This window comes from Anthonomus grandis, chromosome 22 (genome assembly GCF_022605725.1).
Source record: "Anthonomus grandis grandis chromosome 22, icAntGran1.3, whole genome shotgun sequence".
Taxonomy (NCBI): Eukaryota; Metazoa; Arthropoda; class Insecta; order Coleoptera; family Curculionidae; genus Anthonomus; species Anthonomus grandis.
Window position 1 is genome coordinate 37,175,395 of NC_065567.1, and position 15,489 is coordinate 37,190,883.

The 15,489-nt window shown below is 34.4% G+C and overlaps 1 protein-coding gene across 2 annotated transcripts in view; it reads right to left on the reverse strand.

Moving 5' to 3' along the window:
- Positions 1-10,202: 10,202 nt before the first annotated feature.
- Positions 10,203-15,489, reverse strand: part of LOC126748407 (dipeptidyl peptidase 9) — a 36,261-nt gene continuing 30,974 nt past the window's right edge. The window contains exons 12-14 of one of the 2 annotated variants that reach the window (XM_050457635.1): positions 13,144-13,366; positions 11,709-11,901; positions 10,203-11,146 (exon numbers count right to left, since the gene is read on the reverse strand). In XM_050457635.1, coding sequence (XP_050313592.1) covers positions 10,942-11,146; positions 11,709-11,901; positions 13,144-13,366 — 621 coding nt within the window. In that variant the 3' untranslated portion in view covers positions 10,203-10,941. The remainder of the gene's footprint in view (positions 11,147-11,708; positions 11,902-13,143; positions 13,367-15,489) is intronic. The other variant, XM_050457634.1, reaches the window with a different exon arrangement.

Sequence of the window (15,489 nt, forward strand, 5' to 3'; positions counted from 1 at the left end):
TGTCACAACTGCATACAGCAGCGCAGTCCGAGGGTTTTATCCATACACAAGTCGAGGAAAACACTGTTGGTGCTGTCGATGATCGACCTTCTCTAGTTTTCCGGATTAGTTATAGTGGAACCAGCGCCTCCTCTATAGTATCTTCTTATGTAACGTGCCTTGCTACATTTCCAACACTCCAACTACTGGTTCTGGTGGCTACATCCTCCATTAACCCCCCTAATGATCCACTTGACGAACACGAGTCTGTCCCTTATTCGTATTCAATACGTAAACGTAATTCAAGGTGCTATGTTAGTGCATCTACTAGCTTATAGATAGATAGATGTGCCAAACATTCCATGATCCTTTCCTCGACATCTGGATATGAGAGTCGAACAAAATTTAGCAATGTCAGCTTCACATTTTTGCAGAGATTCCCCCGACTTTTGGCACCGATTTTTCAACTGCGTGTGGTAGACGTATTCCAAGTGTAACTGGCCATAAGGCCTTTTTAAATGCCTTACTAGGTGAGAATCTCATCTTAAGGCTAACGTAAAGGGAACCTCTCTAGATGATCAATCGTTTGCTTTTGTAGCCGCCTTAAACTGGTGGTTATAAACACACCATCGAATTGAGGCGGTTTGTATTGGCCCAACAGATTACGCATTGGCACATACTTCGTTCTTGTGGTCCACTGCTGAGGATCTACAGGGCAGCTCATTGAAAGTGTTGCCATCCAATATTGCGGTTTTGCTTTGAACTTTCTGGATTCTGACCGCCATCAATTAAAAAAATCTCTTTTTCAGTAAATACGATTTTTTCGAGAATTTATTCTTCTCATTTCTTTTTAGTTTCTTCCAGCCTGACAGATTTGTCTTAGCTTTTCCCCAGGCCCAGGCATTAAATTAGCATGGCATTTCAAAATCTGTTTTGCTAACTCTATTTATTTTCTTCTTTTAATATTATAATGTCTTTAGGTGTCCCCTTAAATCAAAATCTAAGCTGTTTAGGTCAGGTAATGTGTAAAGGATGGAAACAAACACGGAGGAATCCGTTCCACTAGGGAAACACACCACAGTTTTATAAGCGGAGGTGTTTGCTATATTTCTATTATTTTATGCTTTTATTTGCTATATGTTTTGCTATAAGTAGCAAACAAACGGGAAGCATTGGTAGGTAACGGTGGGATTTGCATCAGTCAAGCTGCCCATAAGGCGATCTGGAAACCTAGGTCCAGATCAGCCGTAGTCCAGAAATGCAGAGACGCAAGGATAGATGTTTACATAAAATTAAAAGAAACTCTTAAAAAAAATACAAGTTTTAAGAAAAACACTAATTCTGATCCATTCTGGGTGCTCAGGTCTCTTAGTCTCTATACCTATGTCTCGTCTCAGTGAACACAGGAAGTAGTATGATACAAGCATGAAATAAAATTAAAAAATAGGCAGTGCAAACCTTATAAATCAATTTACGAAATGATTCATGTGAAAAAAAGACAAAATAAATGTTTAAATAAATATGTATTGTAGTGTAAAGCCAGCAGTATCAGCATTATTAGTTTGTGGAGAGAACTGATCAGAAGAAATTCTATAGCTCAAAGTCTTAATAACATTTACATTGCATATTGCTCTACATGTTTTTCTTGTAATGGGAACTGGAAAGAAAATAAAAAATAAAAAAGGAAATAAAAAAAAATCTTTTATTAAAATTATTCTGTTTCTCAGAACCTTTTAAAATATACTTACATCAAGGAAATTTTTAGGAAAATTTTTAATCAATTTTTAATTGTTGAATAAAAAATGAGAGGCCAGACATTTTGTAATATGTATTTATAATAATCAAGTTAAAAATTAAATACTTGAAAAGTGAAACTTCTTCATTGAAATCAATTGAATTTGATGGCTAAAGATTGACAATACAAAAACATAATAGTAATAAACAAAATCAGATTTTCTTACCAGAAGCCTGGAATTGCTCGCTGCAAATCAATTAAAACATGAATCCCAATATTGAAAGAGAACTTTTTAGAAAAAAAGTCATGAATTTAAAATAACATCCTTAAAACAAATAGCAAACTAAACCCAAGCTTCCATCATTCATTGAAATGAAAGACAAACTAAAATGGTATGACAATGACAAATGATGTTCTATCAGTCAATGTCAGCAACTGTCTGTCAATTTTGCCAAGCAAGATGGCCGACATACGATTCCGATTTTCACCATACAAGCTTCATATATGTGGCTAATACTATTAGTATTTAGTTATTATTTCTACAAGATCGTCGAGGGTCAGTGGCGGATTGACCGTATAGCCTGTCACATAGGGAATGGCAAAATTCGGGCCAATTTAAATATGGAAAAATTTTGTGCATTACATTGAGAATGTCTTTACTCTCCCTACCTTCTTTACTCTCTCTTCTTAACTCTACACCTTCTTTGCATCAAAGAAAGCTCGCATCTGTCAGAATTGCGGTACAGGAGAAGAAACTTCATACAACATACTAGGTATCTGTTGTTTCGCGTGGAGTCGCGTGATAAGAAAAACTCTCGGAGCAACGACACTCCAACGGGAAGATCTGGACTGGGACAACGTGCAAGTCTTTATTAAAAGGACGGGGCGAGTCAGTGAAGACCGCGCATTGGGAGTGGAGGTGCAGGGGTGGGTGATTCTGTGGTTAGCGAAAAGGGACTGTTTAAGCCTATTTGCCGAGCTCTAGATCTCCTACTCTTATTACTAATACTACTAGGTCAGGTCCTCCATGGCCTACCCAATTGTTTTGGTAGACTCTACATATTAAAGATTGTTGCCGTAACAACTTCTGCACTGCTTAGTGAACCTCTATTGTGTTTCCAGTCCATTCTCAACCGACATTAAAATATTAATGACTAAACTTGTCATTCGTGGTAGTAGTAGAACACCTGCAATAATGAAATATCACAGAGTTTCAGCCCCAGCTTATTAGCAGGTTAGATGACGAGCAGTGACTGATTTAAACTTTCCGCCCTTATTTTAACAAAAAAGGCCAATTTGGTAATTTTTTTTTTGTGAGTGCTTAATTAACAATATTGTTGAATATTTTAAGGGAACGGAATATTTTAAGGGAGCGGTTCCCATGAGAAAGGTCGCCCACGTGCATGGGAAGATCCAATATACATATATGAAGCTTGTATGGTGAAAATCGGAATCGTATAGTGATGCGAAGAGTCCGGATTAATCGTCCGTTCAATCCGAATATCAAATTAGTCCGAATCAATCCGGATATCTAAATCGTCCGGATACACGCCGCCCGTTCGTCGACAATGAAATAAAAGCTTGCACGAAGTGACACGAAGTTCCACGTTCCACCGGCTAAGAGAATCCGAATTAAATCGTCCGGACAGATAACCCGGCAATCGGCAATATAGTCGCGTCGCCTTGTCTAAACCTATTGCTTTATCTATCCTTATTGTACTCATTTAGAAACATAAGAGACATTATGAGAACGCTCAAACTTTTTAAGGGTCGCCTGACCTTCAGAAGTTTTTTTGTAAACAAAGCATTTTTGTAGGGATATTTTGCATCGTTTAAAATACACTTGATTTATTACATACATAATTATGCAAAAAATTATGCATAAAAATGCGTAAAAACGAAATGTCTAATGGGTTGCATAATGCATACCTTATATTCGAAAAACAGCTATAAAAAACGTTTATCGGACGGTCGAGCATCGAGCCCGAAACATGGCATAATTTGCCGAACGGGCGAGACATCGAGCGGATGAATTAATCCGGATGAAAAAACCGAATTTTCAATTCATCCGAATCAATGCTGTCCGGACATTGAATTAATCCGGATTTTTACAACACTAGAATCGTATGTCGGCCATCTTGCTTGGGAAAATTGACAGACCGTTGCTGACATTGACTGATAGAACATCATTTGTCATTGTCATACCATTTGAGTTTGTCTTTCATTTCAATGAATGATGGAAGCTTGGGTTTAGTTTGCTATTTGTTTTAAGGATGTTATTTTAAATTCATGACTTTTTTTCTAAAAAGTTCTCTTTCAATATTGGTAGTAATGTTTTAATTGATTTGCAGCAAGCAATTCCAGGCTTCTGGTAAGAAAATCTGATTTTATTTATTACTATTATGTTTTTGTATTGTCAATCTTTAGTCATCAAATTCAATTAATTTCAATGAAGAAGTTTCACTTTTCAAGTGTTTAATTTTTAACTTGATTATTATAAATACATATTACAAAATGTCTGGCCTCTCATTTTCTATTCAACAATTAAAAATTGATTTAAAATTTTCCTGAAAATTTCCTTGATGTAAGTATATTTTAAAAGGCTCTGAGAAACAGAATAATTTTAATAAAATATTTTTTTTAATTTCCTTCAGTTCCCATTTCAAGAAAAACATGTAGAGCAATATGCAATGTAAATGTTATTAAGACTTTGAGCTATAGAATTTCTTCTGATCAGTTCTCTCCACAAACTAATAATGCTGATACTGCTGGCTTTACACTACAATACGTATTTATTTAAACATTTATTTTGTCTTTTTTTCACATGAATCATTTCGTAAACTGATTTATAAGGTTTGCACTGCCTATTTTTTTTTTATTTCATGCTTGTATCATACCACTTCCTGTGTTCACTGAGACGAGACATAGGTATAGAGACTAAGAGACCTGAGCACCCGGAATGGATCAGAATTAATGTTTGTCTTACAACTTGTGTTTTTTTAAGAGTTTCTTTTAATTTTATGTAAACATCTGTCCTTGAATTAAGTTTTTATTAATATTATAGTTCCAAGATACGTTGTTAGTGTTATAAGAGACCAACAAATAAATACTATGTAAGTGATATTATATGTTTATACTAAAAAGTTCAAAGAGTTTATTTTATATTTTAATTTGTAGATGGATATATTGTTTCTTTCGATAAAACTCTGCTATAGAATTTTTAATTAATTTAATATTTAAGTTATAATTTAAATAATTTTAAAATCTGTTTAATTTTTTCTATGGAAAACAGATACAAGTACATATTCAAGAACGACTTGAGTTGCCAGCGGGAGAAAACGCTTGAACCTGCGGACTTCGACGTCATGTGGTTCAAAATAATAGCCAGTGGTGCCACGAAATTTATCTGCTGTATCTACAGACCACCAAGCGACACCCAATATAGACGGCTCTTTTTGAACCTGGTTGATTGCATTAATCATCTGCAAATTGACTACCCAAGCGCAGAAATCATCGTCATGGGTGATTTTAACGTTCACAATATCAACTGGCTGCGCTTCTGACACAAGAACGACGATGAAGGACGAGAGGATGAGCTATTTGCCACCATATGCGGGCTTACGCAGCTTGTGGAGGAACCTACCAGAATCCCCGATCAAGACGGCGAGTTCGCGAGTCTCCTAGATCTGGTCTTGGCTTCAGACCCTGACTCGTACACAGTATCAGTACATGCCCCCCTAGGAACATCGGACCACAAATTGATAACAGTCTCTTGCCAGTTGGAGGTTAAAACGCAGGATCCTTCGATGCTGCGGAAAGTATGGCACTATAAATCAGCAGAGTGGAACCGTCTTCGGGAATTTTATCGCTCATTCCCTTGGAAAGAAGTCTGCTTTAGAACCAATAACATCTCAGAATGTGCAAACCAAATTACAGAGACGATCTTGGCAGGAATGGAAGCTTATATCCCTTTTTCTACTAAATGCGGATCAAACAACAAGCAATGGTTCACCCTGAATTGCAAAAAGGCAGTAAACACTAAAAACGCAGCATATCGCAAATGGCGTCAACATACTTCCATCGAAAATCGGAGGAACTTTTTAGCCTCCAGAAATAGCTGCAACCGAATTATTGACGAATGCAAAGAGAGTCACAACAACAGGATCAAAAACAAACTGCTAAACTGCCCAAATGGAACAAGATCTTTCTGGTCGGTATCGAAAGCCGTTAGTCAAGGATTTGCTAAGTCGGCCTTGCCACCCTTAACAGCAGGTGATGGTTCTATCGCAGTATCTAACAGCAAGGGAAAAAGCCAACTTACTGGGTAAACTCTTCGCGTCCAATTCTACTCTGCACTCGCAAGGCAAAACACCGCCATATTTGCCAAGGGTGAATTCATCGATGGGAGAAATTTCGTTTCCCCAACGAATTATAAATAAAATTCTTAAAAGCGTAGACACCAACAAAGCTACTGGACCCGATGGAATTCCAGCCCTAATACTAAAACGTTGTGCAGACGAATTGACTCCTCCCTTATGTAGACTATTTACGGTATCGTATAAGCAGGGCCAATTTCCAACAAGCTGGAAAACTGCTCGAGTGCAAGCTGTACCCAAAAAGGGTAAAAAGACGATGCCCTCCAATTACCGCCCGATTGCACTAGTTCCAGTAATATCGAAGATTATGGAGAAAGCAGTCAACCAACAACTGTTAAGATATCTGGAATCATCTGGACTAATCAGCGATCATCAATACGGCTTCCGAAAGCTTAGATCCACCGGCGATCTTCTGGCCTACGTCACACACTTGTGGACGGAGGCGATGGAGAAGCACGGCGAGTCCCGCTCAGTCGCTCTTGACATTTCCAAGGCATTTGACAGAGTGTAGCATGAGGGACTACTAACCAAGCTCTCCTCAATCGGCATACAAAACTCATTATTGAATTGGATCAAAAGTTTTCTTGAACAACGAACAATCCAAGTAGCCGTCGATGGATACCTCTCCGACAAATTTAACATTAACGCTGGAGTCCCTCAAGGATGCATTCTATCCCCCACCCTTTTCTTGGTATATATCAACGATTTACTAGGAACCACTGTCAAACCAATCTACAGCTTTGCGGACGATAGCACACTTATTTCCACATTTAAGTCCGCCAAACCAACGACAGCCGCAAGTTCTCAGAATCTTAGGCAGCAACAAGTAGCTTCAACCAACAACGATATTAGAACAATCTTGGAGTGGGGCGATAACAATTTGGTCAATTTTAACGCTAAAAAAACGCAGGCTGCAGTATTTACGATGAAAACTAACCTTGGTGGCCCGGAGCTGGTTATGGCAGGGAAAACATTGCCAATGAAATCATCTTTACATCTTCTAGGACTCGAGGTCACCAACAGTGTCTCCTGGCATGACCACGTTGCCGAGGTCGCAGGGCGGCTTCCAAAAAACTCGGAGTGCTTTTCAAAACGAAAAAACTGTATACACCAGAACAGCTGCTGACTCTTTATAAGGCTCAAATACGCCCTTCCCTCGAGTATTGCTCGCATGTCTGGAGCTCTGCACCCAAGCATAGTTTAAACCTGCTGGATTCTATACAGAAGAGAGCTATTCGTCTTATCGACAAACCAGAACTGACAAAGAGTCTGGATAGTCTGGAGCACAGGAGAAAGGTGGCTGATCTCTGTTTATTCTACCGTTATTATTGCCTGATTCCACCCAGGGCTGTTCCGGCAAGAAGGACGCGCCTAGCAGTTACGGCTCATCAACATCGAGTCCACCTGCCTACCCCAAGGACGTCGCTGTATCGGGACTCATTCATCTGGAGAACATCTTCTTTGTGGAACGGGCTTCCACCTCACATATTTCCCGACGCATACAACCTACAGCGATTCAAGATAAATGCCCACAAATATCTTCGCGCAAGCACCACTCCAAGAGTGACATAGGACTTTCCTCTTGTGCTTGTGTTTACCATAAAAAAAAATTAAATAAGGATACTTCATCTTCCATTTAATCTATGTGTTAATAAAATGAGGATATTATTAACCTATTAAGAATGCCTTTAGATGTATGATGAGAAAATAGCACAAAGATTTTGACAACCTTTTCTAATCTGTTTAAAATTAGGGTAGTTCAGTGCTAACAAAATACTTTCAAACATTTTTAGATTTATTCTAATTTATATAATGTCTGTTATAATAAATTATTGTATATTATGTATATCATTTTAAGTAATTTTTTTTTCAGGAAAATTTAATAATAAATGTATTAAAGAAAAACATTGTTTTATTTCCATTTGTCCAATTGGTGATATGTCGTACACTGTCGTAGATTATTGCAGTAAGTTAACTTATTTATAGATATGTAAACTAAAGCTGAAAAGTTTTATTTTTGTTCGGATCAATATCTGATGCTAACACCTAATCAAAAAGACCCTTTTCTCCATGAGTAACCTTTTTGAGTAGGCGTTTGCTTTAGATAGGATTGTCAGATTAAATGAAATTTGATTTCCCGCTTTAATTTGGCCACGCCTTTCACCACTTTGATTGGTGCAATTAGACACGTGTCTAAAAGTGTCAAGTTAGTTACAACAGTTTCCGTTGCCAAGCGAGAGGACGCTAGCTGAGTTGTCAAAAGAATCAGTTTATATGCAACCACCACTTCTCTATATATTTGTGTTCTGTGGTATTAGCTTGAGACCTAATCACGACCGTTTCTGAACCTTTGACCTGAATAAATATAGTAATGATTTTTAATAATCTTAATAATAAGGTTTGTTTTTTTTTTGTCTATGCAATGAGAAATATTAAATTTGAAAGTCATGTAAAAAAAAGCGTGTATAAGACTGGATCAATTATTTTAAAATATCTATTGAAACTAGACTGGACTAAAAATTAATAAAGAATAAATTGATTTTATATACTCATTTTTTTTAATATGAAAAACCAAATAATAGACTTCAAATGGACATCTCTAATAAAATTAATATACTTCAATTATTATTTTAATATAAAATAACATATTTCAATAAACTGAATTATTTATTGTCCTATATTATTTACCAATATAGAACTTTCAAGAATTGAAATTCAGTGTGAATACGGTTATCATTACACATCTTAACTAAAATATATGAACAACCTTTTATACGGTTGTTTCAACAACAGTTTCATTTTCATAAGGTTATGTTTATTTAAACCCCTTTTATATGATTACCTACAGGGACTGTCTAGAAATTATATCCCATCAAATTATGGTGCAATTAAATTTTCTGTAAACATTTAACTACAGTCTTGATGTAATTATAAAATTGAAATAGGGTATATTGTACACCCTCTCATTCTTTAAGGAATTATGGTCTACGTCACCCTCGAGATAAAGCCCATTGACATCCTAGTAAGTTATAGACTTAGTTAACCACGTATTCAGCATAAGAAAAAATTTACCAATTTCTGTCTAGCGCGTTCAGCCATAGGCCATCATCATGGCTGTGACTTTGTCAAAAGGACACTTTGTAAAACGAAAACAAAGAAAAATCGCTCTTTACTTAAAACTTAACTTTACTACAGCTTTTGTTGAAAATTTGTACACCAACCAAAAGGTACTTCACCTACTAGTAATCGATTCAAATTATGATTTGGTTATTGAAATTACTCAATATTCATCCGATTCTGACTCGATATTTATACCTGATATCCAATTATGAAAATAATGTTTTTCCCAGATGTGCTTTTTAAAATTGATTGAATTAGTATTATATTTTCTTTAAAGTAATGCTTCACTTTTAAAATTTTTGCTGTAGGTTTACGGAAAATTTAATGTAGAAATATTCACGAATATTGTGAAGAATAGGCGTCATGTGTTGTTTCTTGAAAAGAATTCATTAGTTATGTGGTTTTGTAGATCCGTGCAGTCCCCCCAAAATCAATGGAGAGAAAAATTGGGTCATTTTACTTACGTGAAAATGTTTAGTTTTAAGCATTTGTAACTAATCCACCTATTAGAAAACGGTTTTTCTCAAATAACGTTGGTCGTTTTCCAGAATTTCGCTCAGCACTAAATTGATGCATTTCTCCAACAAGTATCTCCGTTTAAACTTCCAGGTAAGAAAAATGATCCAATTATGTGACCACCAAAATATATAAAGATAATAGAATCCAAATCTTCTTTAAATGTTCAACCTCTTGGTAAATCCTTCGATTGGATAAAAAAAAACCGTCTGAACTGAGAAGCAAACATCATTGAAGCAGCTAGGGTATTGTTATACAAACTCTTCCTTTCACATTAACAAATAGTCAAATTCTTTCCTAAGTTTTAAATTAAACTGCCATGTTTTGAAACAATTTATAATTTAATTATATAAAGTAAATATAATTTAATACAATAAAACATAAATTATAAAATAGAAAATCAATTTATGGATAATTATTGACTATATAAAGAATATTTTTTTAATTAAAAAAGCTAAGTTCGCTCGAAGAGCACTTGTAAATTTGCAAAATATCGATGTCAAAATTAACATGTTAATAAAAAAGTTATCGTACTTTTTAACAAAAATTGCGTAAATTAATACCATAAATCATGTAATTCAAACATGATCATTATAGGTAATTGATCGAGGGATAAAAAACAATACCAGTTGTAATTAAATAACAACTAATTTTTTATAATTATGGTGCTAAATATGATATTACCAGTCCAGAGAAATATCAACATTTAGTACTCGAAAAACAATGGTACCTTAAAAAACAATTTCGTTTGAATTTTTAACTTAATATTGAGATCTAAAACATATTATAAAATAATTTAATGAAAAAAACATTTTCAAACGCACTGCGTTATTCTAATAAGTTTTCCAGCTGTCATTGCCTATTCATTTTTATGCCTATCAGTTGCTACTTCTTAAGTACCGACCATAAAGTAAGATACATATAGGATAAAATAATTTTCCACATAATAAAAACATAGTTTTCCGCTTAAAATTATTAAATATATCTAGTAATTAAATGTATGCAGAGAGCAGATGTATTTATTTCCTGGCAACTAAAATAATAATCCTAGCTGGATGTTAATTTATGGTCCAAACTGTACTTGTCATTAATACAATATTTTGACAATATTTAGATCACATTATTCGCTCCAATCAATATTATTTAGAAACCTGTAGGCGAACCGGCCATCAATATACTGAACTGTTCCAAAACATGAACTTAAAAAACATTGTTCTAAAGATAATTTTGCAAAAACGATAAAAACGTTGTTTCGTAGTGTTTACTGGAGTCCAGGTGGCGCAATGAGTGTCTCTCATTCGGATAAATTTGCAATTGGTATGGTTTACCCGCCTTTACCAAACAATTTATCAATTGAGACGTGTGACAGAAATGTACATTTTCGTCTATCAAGCCATGGATGATTAATAAGCGATTTTCCCTAAAATTGAAAAAAATATATAATTGTTATAAAATGTTGAAATATAACTTTCTATTCAGATTTAATATTTTAGATCCAGTATTTGGTCATAATAATAAGTCAATTTGTTTTTTACGTTTATATGTTATTCACAGGTATACTATTGAAACATTTTAATTTCAATCTTTAGATTTGCTTACGCTTATTATATTGAAGGTAACTAAAACTATTTCGTACTGATATTTTATGCAATACACTATATAACGATAATACTCAAAAGGAAATTGACTTATTGTTGATTCAAACATCGTTTGATTCCTTAGAGAAATATTTTACCAAAAACTAAGTTTTTGTAATTACTAGTAGCAATTACTTTCATAGTGAACTTAGCTGAGTATACAAAAATATTAAAATTCAAATATTAAAAGATTAATTAAAAAATAAAAGCACTACTACAAAGATATACCATGGTTTAAAAAAATATAAATATAGTTATGATTAACATTTAATTTATATGCTATCAATATATTGATTCGAACCACAACTAAATGCGCCTAACTTTGAATAAAAAAAAACTACTTACTCATCAGGGAACTTATGCGCATATTTTAACACTGATCCCTCTTGATAGCCATCGAAGTTGTGACTTGGCAAATCCATATATCTTTCCGTATAGCCAGTGTCGTAAAGATTCCAGTTTGTAACTGGAGCACCTGCTATAGCCACTTTAAAAACCTCGGGGTACTGGATAAGACCCATTAGGCTTAGATATCCTCCTAAAAGTAAGTCAGGTGTGTGGATAAGCTTAAACATACAAACAAACAAAAAAACAATTTGCTGGAAAAAAATGGATAAAATACTCATAAATAATGTACCCAGGCATAAAACTTTAAGAGAAAACAGTACTTAATCTGAAATAGTTAATAGGTTTAATAACACAAACAGTGGAATGGGCGTATTTGTTTATAGTGAATTACCAAAAATTAGCATTTATGAAAATTTAAAACCGATGGGTTAACTCTACTAAAACCTTACAGACTGTTAAAACGTGTGTTGAAAATAGAACGCAATCTTGAAACCAAGCTAAGAAAGGGTTCTTAGGTACCCCAGCTTTAGAGCTAGAAAGAAAAACTTAGTACATAATACTATCCTTAAATATATTATAAATATTTAATGTTAATATTTTATACTCAAATTAAAAAAAGGATTACAAGATAAATACTAATAAAATTTATGTCGTACAAGTTAAATCTAATATCTTTAATGAAAAAGTGATCAAAAGCGGTATTTGCATAAATAACTAAAACTCGTAATTACATTACTTGATAAATACCTCCAATATACAGAATATTTTTTTTAATTGCGACAAAATTCAGGGGCGTGTTCCTTGGACGAAATCAAGCAAAAAAGTTCCTATGAACATAATATGTCCTAAACATCTTAGATTTGACACTAAATGGTGGTAAAGTTGAAAGAAAAAAACTTGCTTTTTTTAATAAATATGTTACCCTAGTTTTACCTTATTTTATAAAAGTTTTATCGAGAAAACTTAAAAAAAATGCTGAAAATAGAGTAGTACTTGATTAAGATAATCAGATTTAGGCGTTATGGCTATCCACAATAATGATTTTTATTTCTTTATACGAAAACCGTGCATAAGGCGAAAAATTACCAGGAGCCCAGATATGCTCTAAAAGAAATAAAGAATTCAAAAATATTTTTTTTGTTGAAGAAAAACGAATGGCGTACCCTTTTCTTTTAGCAAAATGTTTAGTTCAAAACCCGCATGAACGCCAATGGCGAATATAAAAATTTAAATTGTGTATACGAAAAACGTTATGCATGCTTAGAAACTGTGTACCAATTTTCAGAATATCAAATTCATCAAAAAAAGTAAGTTTTTTTCTTTACACTTTACCAACCTGTAATGTAAAATCTAAGACGTTTAGGACATACGTTCATAGGAACTTTTTTGCTTGATTTCGTCAAACGAACACGCCCTATAGATTTTTACTCACCATAAGACCATCCGTGTATAGCAATCCTATTTAAATCAATGTAACCCAACGTATCTGCCAGCCACCTTAGAACTTCAACTTGATCCTTAAGCTCTACAGTTCCCATTCTGCTTTTAATGAAACCTTCGAATTGAATACCACGATGTTGAGAACCCCGTGAATCTATTGCAACTACGCAGTACCCTCTCGCAGCTAACATATGCATTCTTAATTGTCGCATACCCTGTAACATAATGTAAATGCAAATGTTAAAAATTAAGTGACCTTATCAATGGTTTAGGTGGATATTATTTTAGGATTGGTATGTCATTATGGCCAAGACCGAACATATGATCGAACAAGATTATCAAACTAAGAAGCAGTAATTAACATTTACGTGTACGTATTATTTATTTGTTTCCATGGCAGTACTAATTTATACAAGTTTTATACTTGTATAAGTACATAATAGTGAGTGGAAACTATAAAGAATATAATAAATAATTAATGTTATGGAAATACAAAAACGTAAAATGTAAGCTGACAATTTGTCTTTTAGTTCGAAGGGGTCAATATTAAATCCATTAAATGCTCTCATTATTCTGGTGATTGGAGAAAACAAACCGTAATTAGCATGATGAAAAGGCAAACAGAACAGGATCATATTGATTATTGATATCGACATTGAATGGTAAATATTTCCACAATCCCAAAGCAGTAATAAATTCCATTTAATCAATCTATATATATATATATATATAAGTATGACGGAAGTGTCAACCAACATCACGCCCAAGTGTGCGGCCACACATAATGCGGACAGCGGATCGGAGAGTATAGCCTTCAATTGCCTTATATTAAATATGTATAACCACATATACGGCGGAAGGACGCGTACTTGCTAGCTGGTAGCGGACACGAACTTAATAAATATATCTGGACTGCTAATGTATATGGCCACGATACCCAAAAATGACCACTGCCTGGTGGCCGCCATTTTTATAGTGTTTGTGTCCTTTTGATGTTGGTCACTCTGAACATTTTCAGTGTTGCCAACAAAAAATATATTAAATGACGGTAATGAAGTTGGCGACGCTGACGTTTGACATGTGTGTATAGCGGATTGCTCAGTTTTTGGCGATTTGTAAACGACGCTTGGGTATATCTTCTGGAACAGGCGATGTATCTTCCTCCTTATTTAATACGTGAATAAAAGAACGAATGTATCACCATCTTTATTTAAAGGTATTTGGTTCACTGTTTCTCAAAATCGAATTATTGTGAATTGTCCGTCTGTATTTATGATAGAATAATATATAGAGTTGTTTATTTGTACTATATAAACCCTTGCTAATTACAAACCCTCGTAAAATCAACTATATTTTGATTTTTATAGATGGTTGTACCTATAAATGTGGAAACACTGTACTTAGAAGGAAAGTAAAAGTCGTAATAGTAAAAATAGAATGAAAATAAAAGTATTTTTAACTGAATTTGTTAACTAAATACAAGCAAAAATTTAAATGAAGATTTCATGGTATTAGGATTTATAAGATTCAAGTTCAAGTTTAGATTTATCAGGTTCAAGATTATCAGAATAATAAAAACAAATATTTTAAAGTGCATGCATTTATCCCAAGTTGATTGAAACTTTATCTCATTTTAGATGAGGATTACTTTCTTCCGTAAATTTTAACGAAATTCTTAAAGAAGTACAAGAAAAATCACAGATCTAACGCAACTATCTTAAATTCTTAACCAAATGTAACTTTCTATTATGTATTTTTGTAAACATAACCTCTCAAAAACTTTAATTGTTTTATTTCCCTACAATTGGCACAACTGAAATTTGTCAGAGTGACCAACATCGAAAGAACACAATCACCCAAAATGGCGGCCTCCTAGTGGTCATTTACTTTTCATTGAATTTGCAGTCCAGGTATATTTATTAAGTTCATGGTAGCGGAGCGCAAATTTGTTTGATATGATATTTTCGCGCGTATTAGGTTATTTCGTATTGAGTTTTGGAAAACTACAATTAAAATAAGACATGTGTAGCCAGTATCCGAAGTACTCTCCGCCACATTCTCTGCTACCAGCTTTATGTGTGGCCGCACACTAACACTGCAAGGAGGGGAGAGCCTGTGCTGGGTGGGCCAAATCCGGTGGTGGCAAGTTCGCTATCCCCACAATGCTATTCTCGGACGGGGATTTGAGCAGTAGCGTAGTGCGCAACGCCCGCCTTGGATATGTAAATAAAAACCAACATGTCTACAAGCGCGAAACATGCGGACAAAGAACATGTGACAGCGGGAGTGACAGAGAAACGAAACAGGCGATGAAACGAGTGCGAGAGTGGGGCGAAAC